Raw genomic sequence first — 20,531 nt, 5'->3', positions numbered from 1 at the left:
GGCACTATGAGCTTGTATATCTGCTATTTTTGAATAGCCAAAGATAATGGTTAAAGTGGTTACACAGATGCGTTCCCGGTCTTATTGGGTTAAAGGTGGTTGGCAGGGAGGCGGCAGAGGACAGCGCCCAGTGTGTGGTAACAACAAATACCAATCTAACAGTTGAGCGGGCCCTAACCCTCTGTACATATTTTACGCCCCGACATTGGCTTTGCAAGCCAAGCATTAAATCCCCACTCCTGCACAAATAACAGGAGGCATGAGTTAGTGCAGAGGCTGCTGCAGCCATTCCTGGAATCCCAGCTATCTGCACATGTTAAAAATGAGCAACCATTATGGGAGCGGGGGAAGCTTGAGCGACATAGAAATGACATAACATGGGGGAATAATTGTTTGTGCCATGGTATGTATTACAAATAAGAGCACCCTGGATTGTGGCAGTGTGGACACCCTATTGTCGGTTGATGAGCTACATTGACACGTCTCTTCATTCCAGAACCCACACAATTTCTATTCTTAGCTCAGTGACTGTATACATTTAGGATATTACAATGAACACTACAGTCGGTGCCTAGTCATTGTGCTAAAATGTAAAACAGGAGTTCTATCTCAGATTTTCATAACTTAATATGTTATCCCTGGGGCAGGATATTATGAGTTCGAAATGTTGCTGTCATTACTGTAAGCAATTCTTGATGTGAGTGGAATCTAGCATATATTTAGTTGTTGTTTTCTGTGTCCTACAGGTGGCCAACCTGGCCTGCTCCATCTCCAACAATGAGGAGGGTGTGAAGTTGGTTCGAATGGCTGCCACCCAGATTGACAGTTTGTGCCCACAGGTGAGCATCTGCAGTATGATTATTATATCGAAACTTTGTATGGCTCTAAAACTGTTACTTTAAAAAAATCAAACTCACCGCATGTATTGCTGAGGACCAGTGGGAGTGCAGTGCCGAGAGGGAAGTCGGTCTGATCAGCGGATCTTCAAAAACATCTAGGAATTCACAAATCCCCGTATATGGATCCCTAATGCCATCAATATGACATCATAGTACTGATATCATAGACTGGCCTCCAAGCACTATGACGATGAGTGCTGCACTAAGTACTCTGACAATGGATACAACAGATACAACCGGTACAATGGGTATTGCATAACCGGGGAAGCGTAAGCGTTCTCAATGGGCATCATTCCCAATGGGCATCGACTTAGTATCTGTCTACCAGAATTGAGGCCGACACTCATGGAGTTCGGAGTCAGCGTTGGAGAGCGCAGACCTGATGACTCCACACTTTGCACAAATATTGCTCAGTAGTCCGGCTATAGCCAGAGCTGTGATATCATTGTGATATGATATTTTCACCACATCGCCCACCCCTATGAATGGTTATATCAGCATGCCCATATATGGGCAATTGGGCATATACTGAAGACATCATGGAACCCCATATATGGGCATAACAGGGACAAGGACTGACAGATGATATATACTGATGATATATACTGACATATATGGGCATATCAGTCAGATCGGTGGTGCGTGCGACGTAGGTGTGAGGACGGCGTAGCGCCCCCAACTCTAGGTGTGAGGTCCGAACCTTTAGTTTATAAAGCCCACAGACAGACGTAACCACTTCCAAGCTGCTTTCAAACTGCGAAAGGAGCAGATCTACAAGCTTCCAACACGTTGCAACGTGACGCGTTGTGAGCTTCTAGATCGGCTATTTTCGCTACTTTTGTGCGACACTATCGTACAATGAAGTATAAAATAAGTGTTCAAAGGACGACCAATTGTGTAAATCATGAAAAAACATAAAAACGTGAAATATGGAGATACAAGGTTTCTGCCCGACAGATATGATATGATACACGGTCCTCTTGTGGTGAGTACAACGGTACGCTTACTGCCATGTGTAGAGGTTATATGTCTGTTCGACCTCAAGGCAATTTGTATTCATTCATGCAGCTCTGAAGTGGCCTGGATAAAAGCAACCACCAAATCAGTATGTGTGTGTATGTATGTATATCGTGTATGCCCCTTAGATTGTCACTAGCTGGATCTGTCTCCACAAAATGATACCCTCTTCACTTTTGGGTAACAATACCACTGAAAGTCCTTCCCACCCAGAGGGGAGAGAAGAGAGAGAAGTTATTGAGAGGAAGAGGGAGAAAGAGGTGAAAGAAACATGTGGAGCACAAAGGACTAGGTAGTAATTAAGCCATTGTTTCAAAAGGTTAAGGTTTGGGGAATATTCACAAGGGACCCACTACACTAATAGATAAGAGAAGCGGAATGGATAGGGGAGGGGTTAGAGCTAATATACTCAAGATGTGTGGTGGTGTGCAGGCCAGGGCTCGCCAGGCACACCCTCTGAGGACTGCTCTGTGATATCTGACCTCCGGCAAGTCAAGGGAGCATGTTGCAAATGCATTCCCAAGCACCTTCGACAATATGGTCCACACAAGCCCCCCAAAAAAACTATATATGTTGCCGATATCCGATATTCCGATATTGTCCAACTCTTAATTTCCGATTCCGATATCAACTGATACCAATATATGCAAGCCTTTTCACCAAAAGTCAACTAATTGTCAGGTAACAACATCACATATCTAACTAGAAAATGTGCTCCTCGGAGCACAAGTCTCCGCCAGCAGACTATAGCAATTATATTATCATAGCAATAACTAATGAGATACAGTAGAGTAAAAGATATACTGTAGTTAAATAAAAAGGTGTATGTTAAAGAAATATTTATTAATAAAAAAATGATTTAAAAATCATATTTTGTCTTCTAATGTTTAAAAATATGTTTAAAAATATGTTTAAAAATATGTTTAAAAAAATGTTTAAAAAAATGTTTAAAAAAAGATAGGATGAAAAAAAGAGATCCAAAAAATTATTTATTTATGTATTTCTTACAAAAATGTATATACTATGACGCATCTGATATATATCAATTATATTATAATAGCAATAACTAATGAGATACAGTAGGGTAAAATATATATCTTTTAGTTAAACAAAAAGTTCTAATACTTGTCTTCCAATGTTAAAAATAAAATAAGATGAAAAAAGAGATTAAAAAAAGATTAATATATTTACGTAATATTTACGTATTCCTTAAAATAGAACAGACAATAATATTAATTGTCAGAAATGTATTACTATATTACAAAAATATATATATACTATGACGCATCTTCTGAATGGTTTTCTGGTAATATCTTAATAACAGTCGTCTGTAATGTTGTTTCATTATTGTAATTGTTCGGTCCGACTTTATTATAAAAAATGTGTGTTGTAGACGTTAACTTCTGAAATATGTCTTTGAATGCAGACAGATCTTTGTCTCTTCTTTGTATCATAGAATCCGCGTCGTAACCTAATAATCTTTCAGCTGTGTCATTGAAACAGATGACCCACTGCTTGTCTGTATAATCAGTAATTAAGACCTTCAAAAGAAATCGATAAATATAGTTTTTAACCTCTTTGCATTTCTTACAATAAAAATCCTGTGTTTCAGTTATTTTTGTGTTACAATTCGGACACGATTTATAAAAACAGCCATCTGATTGAATGTCAAGAATTGTACTCACCACGCTGTAATAATTACTCCATTTTATATTTTCATCTTGTGGAAATTTCATTTCTTTCAATGTTCGCGTTTTGAAAAATATATCAGACGATGCTTTAGTTAAATTCTCTATGTCCAGGACTTTACTTCTGGTGTCATACCATGTCTTCAACAAGTATGCCTCTTTTATATTTGGGTCGACGATAATGATAGAGTTGGACGATACAGATAAAGATATCTCGTTAAAATACGATATATACGCTGACTTCACCGCTGATTGATCCTGTCTTACCTCGCTTCAAAAACGTAAACGGCTTTTTGAAGTGACACACCTTTTTATTATAGGATTGTATTTCGTCATGCGTCCCTCTAGCCAATCAGAGACATTGATGTCAACATATTGACACGTATTAAGAGTTCGGCTTTGTTGTGGGATAATTTCAACTCTAGTCCTCTTCTACGTTACAATTGTAGATGAGTATGCTTTCTTAGCTTTGGCCTTCTGCGCCTTTGCTTGACCAATGTTAGGTGTTCTCAGAGGGAAACACACACGCACAGACGGGTGACTTGGACTTACTGAAGGTACTGTTCCAATCAAGTCTGATTGATCCTGTTTTACCTCACTTCAAAAAGTAAGGGCTTTTTGAAGTGACACACCTATTTATAGAATTTTATTTCGTCACGCGTCCCTCTAGCCAATCAGAGGCATTGGTGTCAACAAATTGACACGTGTCACGTGGAGCTTGCCCAATGTTAGCTTGGCTAACAATGTTTGCTCACACAAAGCGAAAACATATTCTCCACCTTCGGCGGAGACAATAAAATAAAATAGCTATAATATCAATATAATACAATATAATCTAATAAATATCTAATCTAATACAATACAGCAATGTTGTGAGGTTTTCAATGAAGTGAGTCCCGAGACTCACTGGTGGTCATTTGAATGAGTCCCACTAATCTTAGATTAGATGTTGGCCTATTTGACAGTGCAGAAGCATAATTGCCTTGATGCATATAACATTAACGAGCGCCAACGAGCATCAGCTGGACACAGACTCACACATTTTCTGATATTACATTATTATGCTATTATCGGCTGATACTATCGGACATCCCTAATATATATATATATATATATATGTATATATATATATATATATATATATATATATATATATATATATATATATATATATATATATATATATATATATATATGATGATCATATATGATCAAGAAGAGGTAAAGACAAATAAATCTGCAGCTATTAGCGGAGCCACATGTTCCAGCTGTCATAATGGTAATGACTTCCTTCGTTTGTGCCTTTAGCACACATGTATTGATGGATGTGGACACCAGCTGGCTGTTGTCAGTATAATATATGCACACTGCCACTTAATTATGCTGACTTTACCGGAGCACTGTTCATGTTGTTCATTATAAAAATGCTATAGGGATACAGTGCGTTGTTGCTGTTTTTGTCTTGGATGCAAATGGCCTGTTTTGTAAAGATTAGTCACTGATGTATTTTTGGATGTTAACCTTGCAACTCCTCCGTGTTTAACCTCATTAACTAATAACGAGAATGTTAAACTGGTTGTGCACGTCAGACCTCACGGTGTCAGTTTATGGTAAAGAGACTATAATAAATGCATGATCTTTGGCCTGGCTGTTGATGAGGGAGTCATTCAAGATGCCCTCTTCCCACCATATTCTCCAAGCATCATATTGTTGCTGTCGGGCAGAAACCTTGTATCTCCATATTTCAAATGTTCTTCCCCGTACATGCATGGCCTGCTTCATCATACAAGAGTGTTGTAACAGTAGAAGACGTAGCCGATCTATACAGTATGCTCACAACGTGCTCACGAGAATGTAATAGATCTCCTATTTTTGCTATTTTGGAAATATGAAAGTAAATGAAAGTGTTTAAGTCTGTCTGTGGGTTTAATAAATCTATATTTATCTGATGAAAAGTATTAACAACAGCTTATGACTAAATAATAACTACAGTGGATCAATTGGAACACAGGTTATTTTTCAGTGGTGTAAAGTAACTACATGTACTCAAGCACTGAAGTACAATTTTGAGTTACTTTACTAGAGTATTTCCGATTTGCAATACTTTTACTTCTACTCCACTACATGCAGAGGCACTACGATTATTTGAAAACTTTAGTTACTGGTTACTTTGCAGATATAAATTATTATATTATAAAACATACATGAACCACTTTAGCCCTACACATACTGTAGGCTATTTGAAAATAGTCGATCTACCACCTCAGTACTTTTACTTTTGGTACTTTAAGTATATTTTGATGCCAATACTTTTGTACTTTTACTCAAGTGACATTTTGAACGCAGGCCTTTTACTTGCAACAGAGTATTTTTATATTGTGGTATCGCTACTTTTACTCAAGTAAAATATCTGAGTACTTCTTCCACCACTGTTCTTTTTTTTTAACATTTCCTGAAAAGTAACGCTTTTGGACATGCAAGGTTTCCCACACCCGACGGCGACGATGCATTCTCACAAATAATACTTGAGCTGTGGTTTGCCCTCTTCTTTCACACCAGGTCATCAACGCTGCACTCACACTGGCCGCCCGCCCCCAGAGCAAGGTGGCTCAGGACAACATGGACGTGTTCAAGGACCAGTGGGAGAAGCAGGTCCGCATCCTCACAGAGGCCGTGGACGACATCACCTCCGTGGATGACTTCCTGTCCGTGTCAGGTACATTGTGTTTAACATTGGTCACCCAGGGACCACCCAGGCCCCTAATATAAACCTAACCTTATAGCCCTCACAGAAACAGTGCTTAATCCATTTCGACCGGGAACACCAGCTGCGTGTGTGTCATTTTAAGATTTATTTCGGCTATTCAAAAATAGCAGATCTACGAGCTCATAGCGCGGCACCGAGTGCCGCGCTATGAGCTGGTAGATCTACTATTTTTGAAAAATCATGAACATTTTGTGCAAATATTAGAATTTTTCCATTTGTAACTCAAATCTTTGCTTCTGGAGGTCTCAGGAACTAAATATTTTACAAATGTTCACTTTAAAAATATATATATATTCCAAGATTTGCACAAAAAAAAAAAATCTCAATTTTTCTAAAATAGCATATCTACAAGCTCATAGCGCGGCACTCGAGTGCCGCGGTATGAGCTTGTATATCTGCTATTTTTGAATAGCCCAAAAAATCTTAAAATGACACAAATGATGCTTTCCCGGTGTTAAAGAGTTAAACCTTACCTCAAAGCCACACCCTGGAAAGAGTGAATCTCGTTTAACATTGATCCTGAGTAGTACAATAGCTGTTTTGACTTACGCTGACTCTGGGCCCAGGACCCCAGGGGGTCTTTGAGGTGGTTCCAGGGGGTCCCCATCAAAATAGGATTAACCACTTTATCCCTATGTAGGATCAGCAATTAGAACATTTGATCACCATGATGTGAGCTTGTTTCATCTGCTATTTTCCAAAAATCTTGAAAAACATATTTTTTTTACAACACAAACCTTGTATGGGGGTCCCTGGCACAAAAATATCTTCAGGTCCACGGCCAAATACATATTAATTTGGGGGTCCTTGACATGAAAACGTTTGAGAACCACTGTATTAAATTAACCCAGGTGACTAGTTTGGAAAGACGTTAACCTTGATAAACAGTTTCCTGTTTCAGATATATATTTTTCAACAAACAGTGTGAAGTACAGCATTTCAAAACAAATTCTTCTGTAATTGCTGTCAAGTTCTTCGTACACTTTTTTGCATTGAATAATCCACCTTCCATTCACCGCTGGTCTTTGTCTTTCTCTAGAGAACCACATCCTTGAAGATGTCAACAAGTGCGTAATTGCTCTGCAGGAAGGAGATGTGGATACTCTGGACAGGACTGCCGGAGCTATTCGAGGCCGAGCTGCCCGAGTGGTTCACATCATTAACGCTGAGATGGAAAACTATGAACCTGGGGTCTACACTGAGCGTGTGCTGGAGTCCATCAAACTCCTTTCTGAGACCGGTAAGTACATTGTTCCAAAGGGCTGCTCTGATGAAGATTGTAGGTAGGGCCCGGGGGGCTAGATGGTTATATCCATGGTAACGCATAGTACGTGTCTGACTAAACGCAGTTAACTAATGGGCAGTGGTAACTAAGTAAATGTACTTGAGTACTGTACTGTACATTTTTGAGTATTGTATTATTTAAAAATATATAAATATGACATGACACATGACTTTCACTCCCATACATTTCAAATAGAAACATTGTACTGTTGATTCCACTACATTTCTAGGAAGGGACTCTTGGGACCCAAACGTACAAAAATATATTATGAATTAACCACGTATACCCTATTTCAAAAGTAGTGGAATATAGGCGATCTACAAGCTCACAGTGCCATGCGCTTGGTATCACTTGCTTAGGTTTCAAAAACAGTTTTGAATGTACAGCTTATTGAAGCAAGTGTCTCTGAAAACACTTACTTCTAAGAAATCGGTCTTCAATGTTTCTGAAAAGGACTTTCACACTTCCTCCACTCCTCTTGGGAAAAACAATGTGTGCTTTGAGTTGATATATTAATCTAACACATTACCTAACAAGTCAACTAAGCATTTCCATTTCATTTGAATCACACCAATACCGGATTATACAATTATGTTCGGCACTCAGCCAAACGTTATGGGCCCTCTCTTCATACCCAGCGCAAAATGGTGCAACAAATATCATTGCCAGTTTGCACCCGACACAGTTGCCTTTTTCACGCCCAGCGCCCACGTTGTAGAAATACCAATTATTACTTGCACCCATCTTAAGTCCATGCATGTGTTGGTCTTAAAATGAAGTGTGGTTTTGGCGCATTGCTGTGTTAGGTAGACCAGCTTGGACCTTGTCTTACGTCTAGCGCAGTCCACCAGTGTCAGAGGTTTCCCTGCTATCTCTAGAGACGCATTAGATACTAGTACGCATTAGTACTCTAGATCACTGTTTCCCAAACAGTGGGTCGGGACCCATTTGTGGGTCCCAGACGACCCATACACACACGGTCCGCGGACCGCTTGTAGATCTGCTAATTTAGCTTGTAGATCGTCTTTTTTTGACTAATGTTCCCCCTAGACTATGGAGGCTGAGGTTCAACGGGTTGATCAACTGACCAAAGCCGAAAACGTCTTCTTTTTTTTTTGTGGGCGAACGCCGCTCCCCCTCCCCTTTACACGCCTGCATGGGACACAGCGTCTCATAAAGAATATGACTTAGAATGAGCATGTCATTATTAAGTTGATACCTGTCTGTCAGGGTATCACTAATGTCTCTATCACATTTCTCATATTCCATTCCGATTGGCTATGATTGGCTTCCAACGTTTTTGGGGGGTGGTGGCCGTTTTGCACGAAATGCCACATCACGAATGCAGTGCCCGATTACTGGGAAACTTTGCAACGCACATTCCCACTATAAGCCAAAGGAAGAAGCATCCAATCAAATCGCAAATTAAAATGTCCTCGTGGTGGCGCTACAACAGCCCAACTCTTGACAACTTGGTTTTAAAGGGAAAGGGAGACAAGACTCTGGCCTAATTTATCTTATGCCCAAAACACACATTGACTAATTGACCCTTTGTCAAGTCCTGCCTGTGATCCTGCCCCTGACAAAAATCTGCTCTCTCCATTCACTACCATTGAAAAAAAGTGTTTCAGTTGCCTCGTATTGATATTTATTATTAATGTATTAAATTCTCATTTTAAACATAAACAAAGGCACATCTCGGGTGCAGTATAGTCACTATGCATAACGCGTTTATCAAACTCAGCATAAATAACCGCTGCTATGCAGAAGGAGCTTGCTGATTGGGCGGTCAGGGAGTCACAAGGACTTATTAGAAGGCTATCAATGGGTCAATTCAGAGGTTAAATACAACCCCCGGTTGTGCACTCAGAAAATGGTTAACTAACTAAATTAGAGCTGGAAACCCCCCCCCCCCAACCAATTTGCGCCCAGCACCCTGTGCCATAGATCGTCTAAATAGGGCCGTATGTCACAATCTGTCTACTTTATACGTGTTAACTCGATTTTGTGGTTAATTTATTTTCATTTGTACTCAACATGACAGAAAAAAAACCTAAAGATCGTTCTTGTAATGTCTACTAGACAATCGCATGAAAGACGGCCTTTACACAATAAGCTGATTCGATTTTAGTCTCCCCTGTGAAATAACAGTGAGGACTAAACCTTGACATTCATGCATTGTTTTCATATTTGCACGCCAATTTCAGTTCTGACTTTTAAGTCAATAATAGATAAGCACTTAAAGATTTTAAATCTTTGTTCAACGAATTTACGGACAAATTCAGATCAGACTCGTTTCATGTCACGTACTACATACTGTGGTGCACTGACATGATAAATGCAATTGCACACTTGCCTAACGTGCACCCTTTTTAGAAGCAAAGGCATGAACATATAAGGTGTACAGACAAACACACACACACACACACACACACACACACACACACACACACACACACACACACACACACACACACACACACACACACACGTGCGCTGACATACTAACACACTCACGCTTGCACCTGCTCCCCAGCCTTAGTGACAACCAGACACACTAACTACCTGGCTGCCCTGTGTCCCACAGTCTCAATCAGCACCTTGGGTTTAACCTAGAGAGTACAGAGCGCGGACACCACCTGTTCACTCCTCTCCCTCTGCTCTGCCTTCTCATCCATTTTTCATTGTCGCCCCCCTCTCCCCCTCCCCCCCTCCCGCCTCTCTACACCCACGGTCCAACACCAGATTGCACCAGAGCCCCCAATTTAGCCTCATGTGACAGACGAGGCCCTGGGCCAAAACATGTCACCGTGCACCCTAAAGTGGAGATTGCCTCTGCGTAGGGGCACCCATCACTCTGTGCTTGTATGTCAAACAGTGACGAGGACAATATCGTTGAGCGTGAGGGGTTTAAGGCATCGTGATGTGCAAAAAAAAAAAAACTGTGTTAATCTAATTCGGAGAATAAACAAATGTAACCAAATGGATCCCTACGGGCCCATTTCTGATGCATTTGTGATGGATAAAAGGTTGTTAAAGGCATTACAGTACAGTATGCTAGAGTGCACACATTCCCTCTTAAATACTGTAGTCATTATGCCAATTCACAGTTTTTTCCCCCCCCCCCACGCTCGGGTCGTGCGTGTCACTTCTAATCACCACGGTTGGTCATGTGGAAGATGTGTAGATATGCACGTGTCTCCTCCGACACACATGAAGTCACCAGCCGCTTTCTGTTCACCTGACAGTCAGAAAGAATCTCCCCCGGGAGGGCGTAATAACGTGTGTGGAGGAACATGCCGTCCCTCCCACGTTCCTCTCCCTGCTGAACAGGCCATACTGTAGGAGTCGCTACTAGTGCAGCGCCAGAGATCGTCCTCCCCGGCCCAGATTCGTACCCTCACACGGCCAACTGTGTTCATCGGAGCACCCTGCCGAGCCAGAGGCACCGCCCGAGCGCCCATTAACCCATTGAGACCTGAAGCCGATTCTACATGTCTCCTAAATCCCAACAATTTTCTGAAAAACGTATGTTTCTATATCAGTGGTGCTCAATCTTTTCCATGTCAAGGACCCCCAAAATTATATGTATTTGGCCGCGGACCCCCATCAAAATATTTTGTTCCAGGGACCCCCCAGAAGCAAAGATTTGAGTTAAAAATGTTCGCTTTAAAAAAACATATATTCAAAGATTTGCACAAATTTTCACGATTTTTCAAAAATAGCAGATCTACAAGCTCGTAGCGCGGCACTCGGTGCCGCGCTATGAGCTTGTATATCTGCTATTTTTGAATAGCCCAAAGTGTAAAATAATGCTTTTTAGCTCAAATCTAAAAATGACACAGTTCCAGGTCTTAATGGGTTAAAAGTAGTAATTTTCACACAATTGTCTGCCTCCCCGTTACTGTAGGTGACAATCGGATCAAACAGCAATACCCTCCTGTTCCCCCTAACTGCCCTTCATACCTCATTCCGTCCGATCCCCCCCATCATCCTATCCCCCCCATCAACCACACCCCTCCAATCACCTATACACCAGTGGTTCTCAACCTTTTCTGGATCTGTGGGCCTGCAGGGCGACGTGCATTTTCATGTATGTTTATTTGAACCCTTTAAGACCTGGAACGCATCTGTGTCATTTTTTGATTTGAGCTAAAAAAGCTATATTTTACACTTTTGGCTATTCAAAAATAGCAGATATACAAGCTCATAGCGTAGAATCGGCTTCAGGTCTTAATGGGTTAATGATCAATCCATTGTGTTCGGGATCTATGGAACTAGTATTCTTGGAGTTCCTTTTCATCTGTATCACCATGAAAACAATTTTTTTCAAGATTTGTAAAAAATGTTTAAACTATTAATGTTATATTATCGATCAAATGTTAGTGTGTTGCCATTTGATTGGGGGCGCACTTGCAACATCCTCACTGCTCTACACCCACACCCCTCCTATTACCCACCCCATCACACACACCCCTCCCATCACCGCTATTAGAGCTCATTTAGTGAGGTGGGATATCTGTTGTTATACTCGTTACTTCCATCCGCTGAGATAATTGAGAGACACAATCCGCTCCCCTCCAGTTCCCCTGCTTGCCAATAACTCACAAACAGCATTAGTGAGGACACGTGTGTTCTCTGAGCCATCTGTGCACAACCTCTTCTGGCACTCGGCTCCAACATAATAGACTACCTTGCTAGTTAAGTTATTATATGATAACTGAAGGACATTCTATTCTATTACTGCTTAAATGTATCTTAATTGATCAAAGTCATTAATTAAAGCATTTGTGGCCGTATCACGTGGACATTTTTCACATCATCGTAACTTATTCACACACAAATCTTAACTCGGTCACAGACTATAAAAGAGGAACAGTGTATTAATTCTCTATGGGGGTGAAAATACCTTAAGCTAGATGCTTCATGGCAGGGTTACTGAAAGAAACCGGTGGATGAATAATAATTAAAGAGTAGCCCTCTTGCTTGAATTATCATTAGCTCGTTCACTTGTTTATTAGGCATTATGCGCTAACATGATACTGTTAGAACTTTTTCTCTCTCCTGCCCTCTATGAAATTATTATAAATAACCGGCATGACTTTATTAAAAGAGAGAGAAAATGCTTTGAATATAGACAGAAAAATCCAGAGCGTTAAGAATTGACACATTCGGGGCTATTATGTGCACGCTCTGAGTTAAAGTAACTCTCAGGCTTTTACTGTGTGTACTGAATAATAGTGTTCGCCTACTCAGAAATAAAGAACCTTTGATATTGTTCCCTCGTGTAAAGGATCGGACGCCAGCCCTATACTTTGAGCAGGTTTTAGTGTATGCTCGATTGAGGGTGCTAATTGAGATGTTAAAGCTGTGGACTGCCTGCTGTATCGGGCCCAGCGTTTCATTGGCTCCATATTTCTCTTTGATGAAGGGCTGTTGTGTTATTCCCGCCTGTTTCCCTCCAAGTGGTGTGTGGTTGGGGTTTTTAAGAGCTACCATGCACATCTGATCTGGACCATAAAGCAATCGTATTGATCCCTGTGAACTTTTGCCTCCCTCTCCCCTCTGTCCACACGGAGCTGATGTCTATGGATTTGAACACAGGTATAGAGAAATCCATAGCTGGAGGGGAAAGATGATTAAGTGTAGCTGAACAAAAGGAAAGGGATATAGGACCACATACTTTTTTTTTTTTAGAGGGCATTGAGTCCAATTAACTAGACTCTACCGAAAAATCAATAGTTGTCACCAAGGATTTCACTAAGCGATTTGAGCGGGGATTTTAGTGGAATTCATTGATGTAGTTGTCTTTTATTTCTTCTTCTTCTTTCTTTGTCCCACTGTGGTTTGTGTGGAAACATTTGTTCTGTGTGAGTGCCAGAGTGTGAGTGCCAGAGTGCCAGAGTGTGAGTGTGAGTGTGAGTGTGAGTGTGTGTGTGTGCGTGTGTGTGTGTGTGTGTGTGTGTGTGTGTGTGTGTGTGTGTGTGTGTGTGTGTGTGTGTGTGTGTGTGTGTGTGTGTGTGTGTGTGTGTGTGTGTGTGTGTGTGTGTGTGTGTGTGCGTGCGTGTGTGTGCGCGTGTGTGTGTGCGACACACAACATTTGACTAAAATAGTTGATCTACAACCTCACAGCGCATTGTTACACGTTGTGAGCTTGTAAATCCGCTATGTTTCTATTTTCACGTACAACAAAGTATATAGGGTTTAAACTAATGATGTTGACATAGGGGTTCATGCCATTTACTCTGATCTCCCACGTGCATGTCGCTCTGGATTAGAGGGTTGGTTAAATGCCCTAATTTAACCGTGCGCGCGTGTGTGTGCGTGCGTGCGTGTGTGTGCGCGCGCGCGCGTGTGTGTGCGCGCGCGCGCGTGTGTGTGCTTCCTTGTGTTAGGTGCGTGTGCATTTATGTAATTGTGCCTGCATTTTATGTCCAGGCAGCCACTTATGCCAATCGCTACCCCACTTCACCTGCTTCCCTGACGGCTGGCTGTTACATCCACCTGAAATGCTTATGGAGGAGGAGGGCGCCTGACCTTTGACCCCCGTCTCATTTCCCCCCCATCCCTCTTTTCTCATATTGAGCGAGCTCTAGATTTATGACCGGGGCCAAATGCAAAGGGAAGCCAAAGCACACAGCTCTGCTCTGGTAGAGCTGAGCCATACATTCCTGACAGACAGTCCACACACACACACACACCCCCACACACACACACACACACACACACACACAGGCCGCCTGGATTGAAGCTTGTCCTTGAAGAGGCCGAGAAAATCAATAGCCTAATAGGAAAGTGGTTATGGCTTCCCACTGTTTCCCCCCCCCCCGCTGCCACCCCCATCCCCTCAGAAGCTCCTCTCTGCCCGCAACCACTCTGCGTTTTAAACTAATCTTCTCCTAGGGAAGAGAAAAAAAAAGAAAAAGAAAAAAGAGGACAAATTTTAAAGTCTATCATTAATGTGGTGCCCGGAGAGGGTAGATTAAAAAACTGATATATGGTCTAAGTTATTGTGCCATTTAGAGAGGCTGGGTGGCGGAGCACCTTGTTATTGCACCAGGGCACCGTAAATGGGATTTAGCTGGTCTTTGCGCTGAGTAATAACACGCATGCTAACGCTACGTCAGCATAGCCAATACGCTAAAGAGTAGAGACTGAGAAATACAACTAGTACACGCCCACATCCGCAGTAACAGCCCCAGTGTTAATTAGCCACTTAAAGCCTACTGTATATACAGCGCTGTGCGTCGAAATAGTGAAAAATATCAGATCTACAAGATCACAATGTGCCACGCTGCAATGCATTGTGGCTTGTATTAACTGTTTGCCTATTATGAGTATAATGATGACATTTCCAGAATAGGGACGCTAGGGTGAGTGGTGGAAAGTAACTAAGTAAGTACATTTACTTAAGTACTGCACTTAAGTAAAAAAAAAAATTAGGTATTTGTACTTTACTTGAGTATTTCCAATTTCCAATACTTTTACTTCTACTCCACTACATCTCAAAGGCAAATATTATACTTTTACTCCACCAAATGTATTTTAAAACTTTAGTTACTAGTTACTTTTCAGATATAAATTATTACATTATAAAACATACATTAACCACTTTAGCCTTATTTTATACATAGGCTATTTGAAAATAGCCGATCTACAATCTCACAACGCGTCGCATCGCGACGCGTTGTGAGATTTTAGATCTGCTATTTTCAAACAATTTAGTACTTTTACTTTTGATACTTTAAGTACATTCTGATACCAATACTTTTGTACTTTTACTCAAGTACATTTTGAATTCCGGACTTTTACTTGTAACAGAGTACTTCTACATTGCAGTATTGATACTTTTACTTAAGTAAGACATTTGAGTACTTTTTCCACCACTGGCGGTTTATGGTTCAGGAGGTTGAGCGGCCACTTGGGAAACTGAAGGTTTCCAGTTTCGATCCCGGGTTCCCCGCGGAGTTAGTGCTGAAGTGTCCTTGAGCAAGACGCTAAACCCTTTAATTGCTCCCGACGAGCAGGTTGGCTGGCCTTGCATGGCTTCTTCTGCTGTCGGCGTGTGAATGGGTGAATTTAATGCACATTGTAAAGCGCTTTCTAAAGGCGCTATATATAAATGCACCATTTACAAGAGACCTGGAAATGTAGAAGTAAACTAAATCAGTATCCCAGGTTAACCTGTTCAATCCAGGAACGCATCTATATAAATGTCTTCTGAATCCTAACTGGTAAAAAAACGTATGTTTTTCAGAAACAACTTTTTCGTGTCAAGGACCACCCAAAATGATGTATTTGTGTATTTGGCCGTGGACCCCCATCTAAAAATATTTTGTTTCAAGGTCCCCCCCCCCCCCCCTCCCCAGAAGCAAAGATTTGAGTAGAAAAATATATCTATCTATTCAAAGATAGCTCATAGCGCGGCACTCGCTATGAGCTTGTATATCTGCTATTTTTGAATAGCCCAAAGACATCTAAAATGACACAGATTGAATGGGTTAACCACTTAACCCTCTATTCTTAGTAAAAACAGACGTGAGTTACTTGGACCGCTTTTTTTCTGTCTACATCAAATCTCTTTGGTGTGCGCCGAACGTTCCCCCCAGAATAGGCTCGCTGGGGTTCAGTTGTCTGTGATGGATAAGTCTTGCGTTGCCAGAAGATCGGAGATCTCCGCCTACTGATACATCTGGGGACTCCTAAACACAAGGCAGTTGCTAGAAAACAGTGGCAACTGGAGCTAACAAACCCACGCCTGCTGCTTTGGAAACCAGTCAGGTTACCGCATCGATACGAGGGACCGCCCCCAAAAGACTGTGGATTGTTTCTCCAATGCAGTTTTTTGTTTTGTTTTGTTTTGTTTACTCTCCAATTGTTTCCACCCAGTTTCAGTAATGAAAGATGGGAGATTGTTTTCAGTCTCAAGTTGAGTGAAGCCTTTTGAGACTAACTTGTGAGTCTAGTGATGGATATATATAAGGTTGTTAAAGGCATTTATACGTTCATGATCTGAAAAAAGCTGAACAACGACAGATGCCTATGTGAGGGTCAAAGTGCTGTAGTCCTATCGAGTCACAAATGGATGCGTTAAGTTTACATTTCCTGTTGTACATTTAGCAGAAAGAAGCGAGCTAAAGCAGAAGCTAATCTGAGCATGTTTTGTGTCAGGAGGGTGAGAGCGCCTCAGTGTTCCACTTAGCCTCACCTGGAGTATCGTACACACACACACACACACACACACACACACACACACACACACACACACACACACACACACACACACACACACACACACACACACACACACACACACACACACACACACACACACACACACACACACACACACACACACACACAGTACCATAAACATCTCTATTGTTAGGATATGGAAGGAGGCTTCAGGCTGAAAGGGAAGCAGATGGCAATAGACAGACATGCGGGGAGGGTAGGCATCTTCAACAGCGCACTACTGGAGGTGGTGGGAGGTACGAGAAAGCGCTGACGAGCATATTGCTTTGAGAGTCAGCAATACAGCATGGGCTGCTAGGTAAGACAGTTTAGCTGAGGTTAGGCCGTGGGAGAGCAGAGGAGTGAGTGAGGGGAGTGGAGGCAGGAGAAGCGAGGTGTCAGTCCTAACGCATTGAGACCTGAAGCCGATTCTACAAATGTCTTCTAAATCCCAACAGTATTCTGAAAAACAAATGTTTCTATATCAGTGGTGCTCAAACTTTGTAATGCTCAAGGACCCCCAAAATGATACGTATTTGGCCGCGGACCCCCATCTCAAAATGCAAGCTCGTAGCGTGGCACCGAGTGCCGCGCTACGAGCTTGTATATCTGCTATTTTTGAATAGCCCAAGTGTAAAAGAATGCTTTTTCAGCTCAAATCAAAAAGTGACACAGATGCGTTTCCAGGGCTTACTGGGTTAAATCATAGTGGGACCGCAAAGCCATCTGGTCAAACTAGGCAAAGCACTTGCCTCTAAGGCCAATATAAATCAAAACACTGACGTGCCCCAGCTTGAAGGTTTAGCGTTGCTGCGCATGCCTACAATTCACAGCGGTTTGCGTTATTCGTGTGTGTGAGTGTTTTCTATTCCATGATGTCATCTAAACAGAGCAACCGGGGTTTAGATTTCCAATGCTTTGAGCCCATTAAAACGCTTCTCAGGGACAACATGCTTCTTTGCTGTGAGGAATTAAGCATTCGTTGTACTTCCATAACTTCTCACTTAATCTGTGGTTAGGCCAAGGAGGGTGAAGAGGAGAAAAAAAATCCATTCCTATGCAGTCACGTTTAATTCCCTTCATCATTTCTCAACTGGAATGAGTGAAATTGCTCCTTACCATCAGCAACTTTGCTCATTAAGGGCTTGGAGAACATTTAAATATTTCTATTTAAAACGCCTTACCAGCAATTCCCAAAAGCCTATTTTACGCTTCTCCAGTAAGTGGATTAAACTGAATTAAAAATTAAAAGAAAAACGGAAAGACTTTTTTGTAGCACCTTTTATGCTGGCTGTAATACAGCCCATGTTTTATATCAGACGCGATACAGTATGCGGGCTGCAGGTACACTTTGAAAGGCAAGTTGCATAATTGATTTTGCTCACTTCACACATATCAGTGGAATTATGAAGATGCTAATTAAAACAGTTTGTTGGAGTTCCTGCTGCATACTCATCAGCCAAGCTGCCATATTAAAGCTGCACTGTGTAACGTTCCTCTTCTACCCCAGATTTGAACATACAAACATTGGATCCATTGGAACACAGGGTTTATTTTTTCTCTTTCATTTCCTGAACAGTAACGCTTTTGGACACAGCCTACCCAAGGTTTCAACCTGACCGCGACAATTGCTCAGAATTCAAACATTCAGTGTGCGTTTGGATATTGAGAATGTCCATTTAATTCACATTCTCCACAATTCATCGGTGAGTTCAAATGCAGAGCATGAAGACTGTTCCATTGGTTCTGGCCAGTTGATACATCCAAAAACACCGACCATTTTCACGGCCATAAGGGACGCCACTGTTGTTGCTTGCCTTTTGTTTGAAAGACATTGATGAATTTGTTTCCCCTCATCGGCGTTTTGATTTGACAGGCTAAGCTTGCAAGTCAGCGTCCTTGTGCTAACACACACACACACACACACACACACACACACACACACACACACACACACACACACACACACACACACACACACACACACACACACACACGCACACACACATTGCCGACAACACAGTCATTCACATACAGTACACACAACCACTCGCTCACATACTGTTTGGTGACAGACAGGCCAATCTCCCCTGTAGCATATGCCAAGGTGAAACAGCTAATTGGCGTGCAGTGTTGGAACGGTGCCCCGTCCCCTGTGCAGAGATTTGGGGTGACATCTTGCCTTTTTCTTAAGTGCATCAGCGAACACAGACTGACAGAGGGGGAGACCCTGCCACTGATGCAGACAGAGACAGAGAGAGAGAGAGTGTGTGTGTGTGTGTGTGTGTGTGTGTGTGTGTGTGTGTGTGTGTGTGTGTGTGTGTGTGTGTGTGTGTGTGTGTGTGTGTGTGTGTGTGTGTGTGTGTGTGTGTGTGTGTGTGTGTGTGTGTGTGTGTGTGTGTGTGTGTGCGCGCGCGCGTGCGCATGGCCGTGTGTGCTTATGTCCTTGACTCCAGACAGTACACACTGATCTGTGTACTATTGCCACCATTTCTTTTTGTCCTTTCTGTCTGGTAAGCCCCTTAGGGAGAAATATGATTTTCTTTTAAACTAGACACCGTGTATGTATGTCATTCCTCTATTTTTGCTTTTCTTTCTTTACCTACCACCTCTGGACCACCCCTTCCTCTCTGCAGTGATGCCCCGTTTTGCCGAACAAGTGGAGGTAGCCATTGAAGCCCTGAGTACGAACCCCCCGCAGGCATTTGAGGAAAACGAGTTCATCGACGCGTCTCGCCTGGTCTATGATGGCGTCCGTGACATCAGGAAAGCTGTCCTCATGATAAGGGTATGTTAATGTGTCCATTTGTAACTCTGAGAATATACAATGTGCAGTAGTTACATTTACACTAAGGATTTTGCTGTGTGTGTGGGCGGTGGGGGGGTGATGCTGTTTTACACTAATGGATATCTGCATGGTTATTCATTTTATTCAGTGACCACCTGCTCTATTTTGGATAATGAGGTTTAACAAGCAAAAACTGTCCTGTCACTCGGACCTTCATCAGGCAAGTCAGAGTGACCGAAACGTTGTATCCCTATTAATACAGTTTTGTAAGTGAAGACAGTGTGCGGTACTCCCTTTTTTTGTCTTCAAGTTCATGACTCCGGCGCACCTGTCCGTCTCCGTCGATGTACGGATGGAATTTTTCTTCTATAGGATAATGAGGTTTACCTTGTTCTTTAAGACACCTCATTTTTTACCCAAATAATATGCACAGGGTGTGTATACTGTCAAGCCTACAATGCATTTCACTTTGGTCATTGTATAGGTACTAAAACTGTGGCTGAGTAGATAAAGAGTAGGTAGCTGAGTGGGAATCGAGGCCGTCTGGGAATCGAAAGGTCATCGGTTCAACCCTCGGTGCACCCTGTGTCTGTGTTGAAGTGTCCCTGAGCCAGACACTTATCCACTTAAAACCGTATATATAGCCCACTTAGTTCAGTGTTTCTCAAATTGGTTCGAGAGAAAGTGGAAACGACTATATTACTGTTATGTTTGATGACAAAACATTGACAGACTTTGTGTGAACCTGTTGATGTGTTAATTGTAAAGCCAAGTTACCTTAGAAACCTGACTAGCACAACTGATAAATACCAATTTTAAATGTTATGGCCACAGTTTAATAAATCTGTTCAGG

The 20,531-nt window shown here is 41.9% G+C and overlaps 1 protein-coding gene across 1 annotated transcript in view; it reads left to right on the top strand.

The window, feature by feature from the left end:
• The window catches only part of ctnna2 (catenin (cadherin-associated protein), alpha 2), a 574,287-nt gene that overhangs the window by 530,097 nt on the left and 23,659 nt on the right, over positions 1 to 20,531 (top strand). Inside the window, exons 10-13 of the mRNA XM_080414083.1 lie at positions 747 to 839; positions 6,164 to 6,320; positions 7,411 to 7,611; positions 19,527 to 19,678. Of these exons, the coding sequence (XP_080270209.1) occupies positions 747 to 839; positions 6,164 to 6,320; positions 7,411 to 7,611; positions 19,527 to 19,678 (603 nt within the window). The remainder of the gene's footprint in view (positions 1 to 746; positions 840 to 6,163; positions 6,321 to 7,410; positions 7,612 to 19,526; positions 19,679 to 20,531) is intronic.

This window comes from Gymnoscopelus braueri (assembly GCF_963280865.1).
Source record: "Gymnoscopelus braueri genome assembly, chromosome: 2".
Lineage (NCBI taxonomy): Eukaryota > Metazoa > Chordata > Actinopteri > Myctophiformes > Myctophidae > Gymnoscopelus > Gymnoscopelus braueri.
Note: the sequence above shows the minus strand (reverse complement) of the source record. Positions and strands in the feature narration are given on the sequence as shown.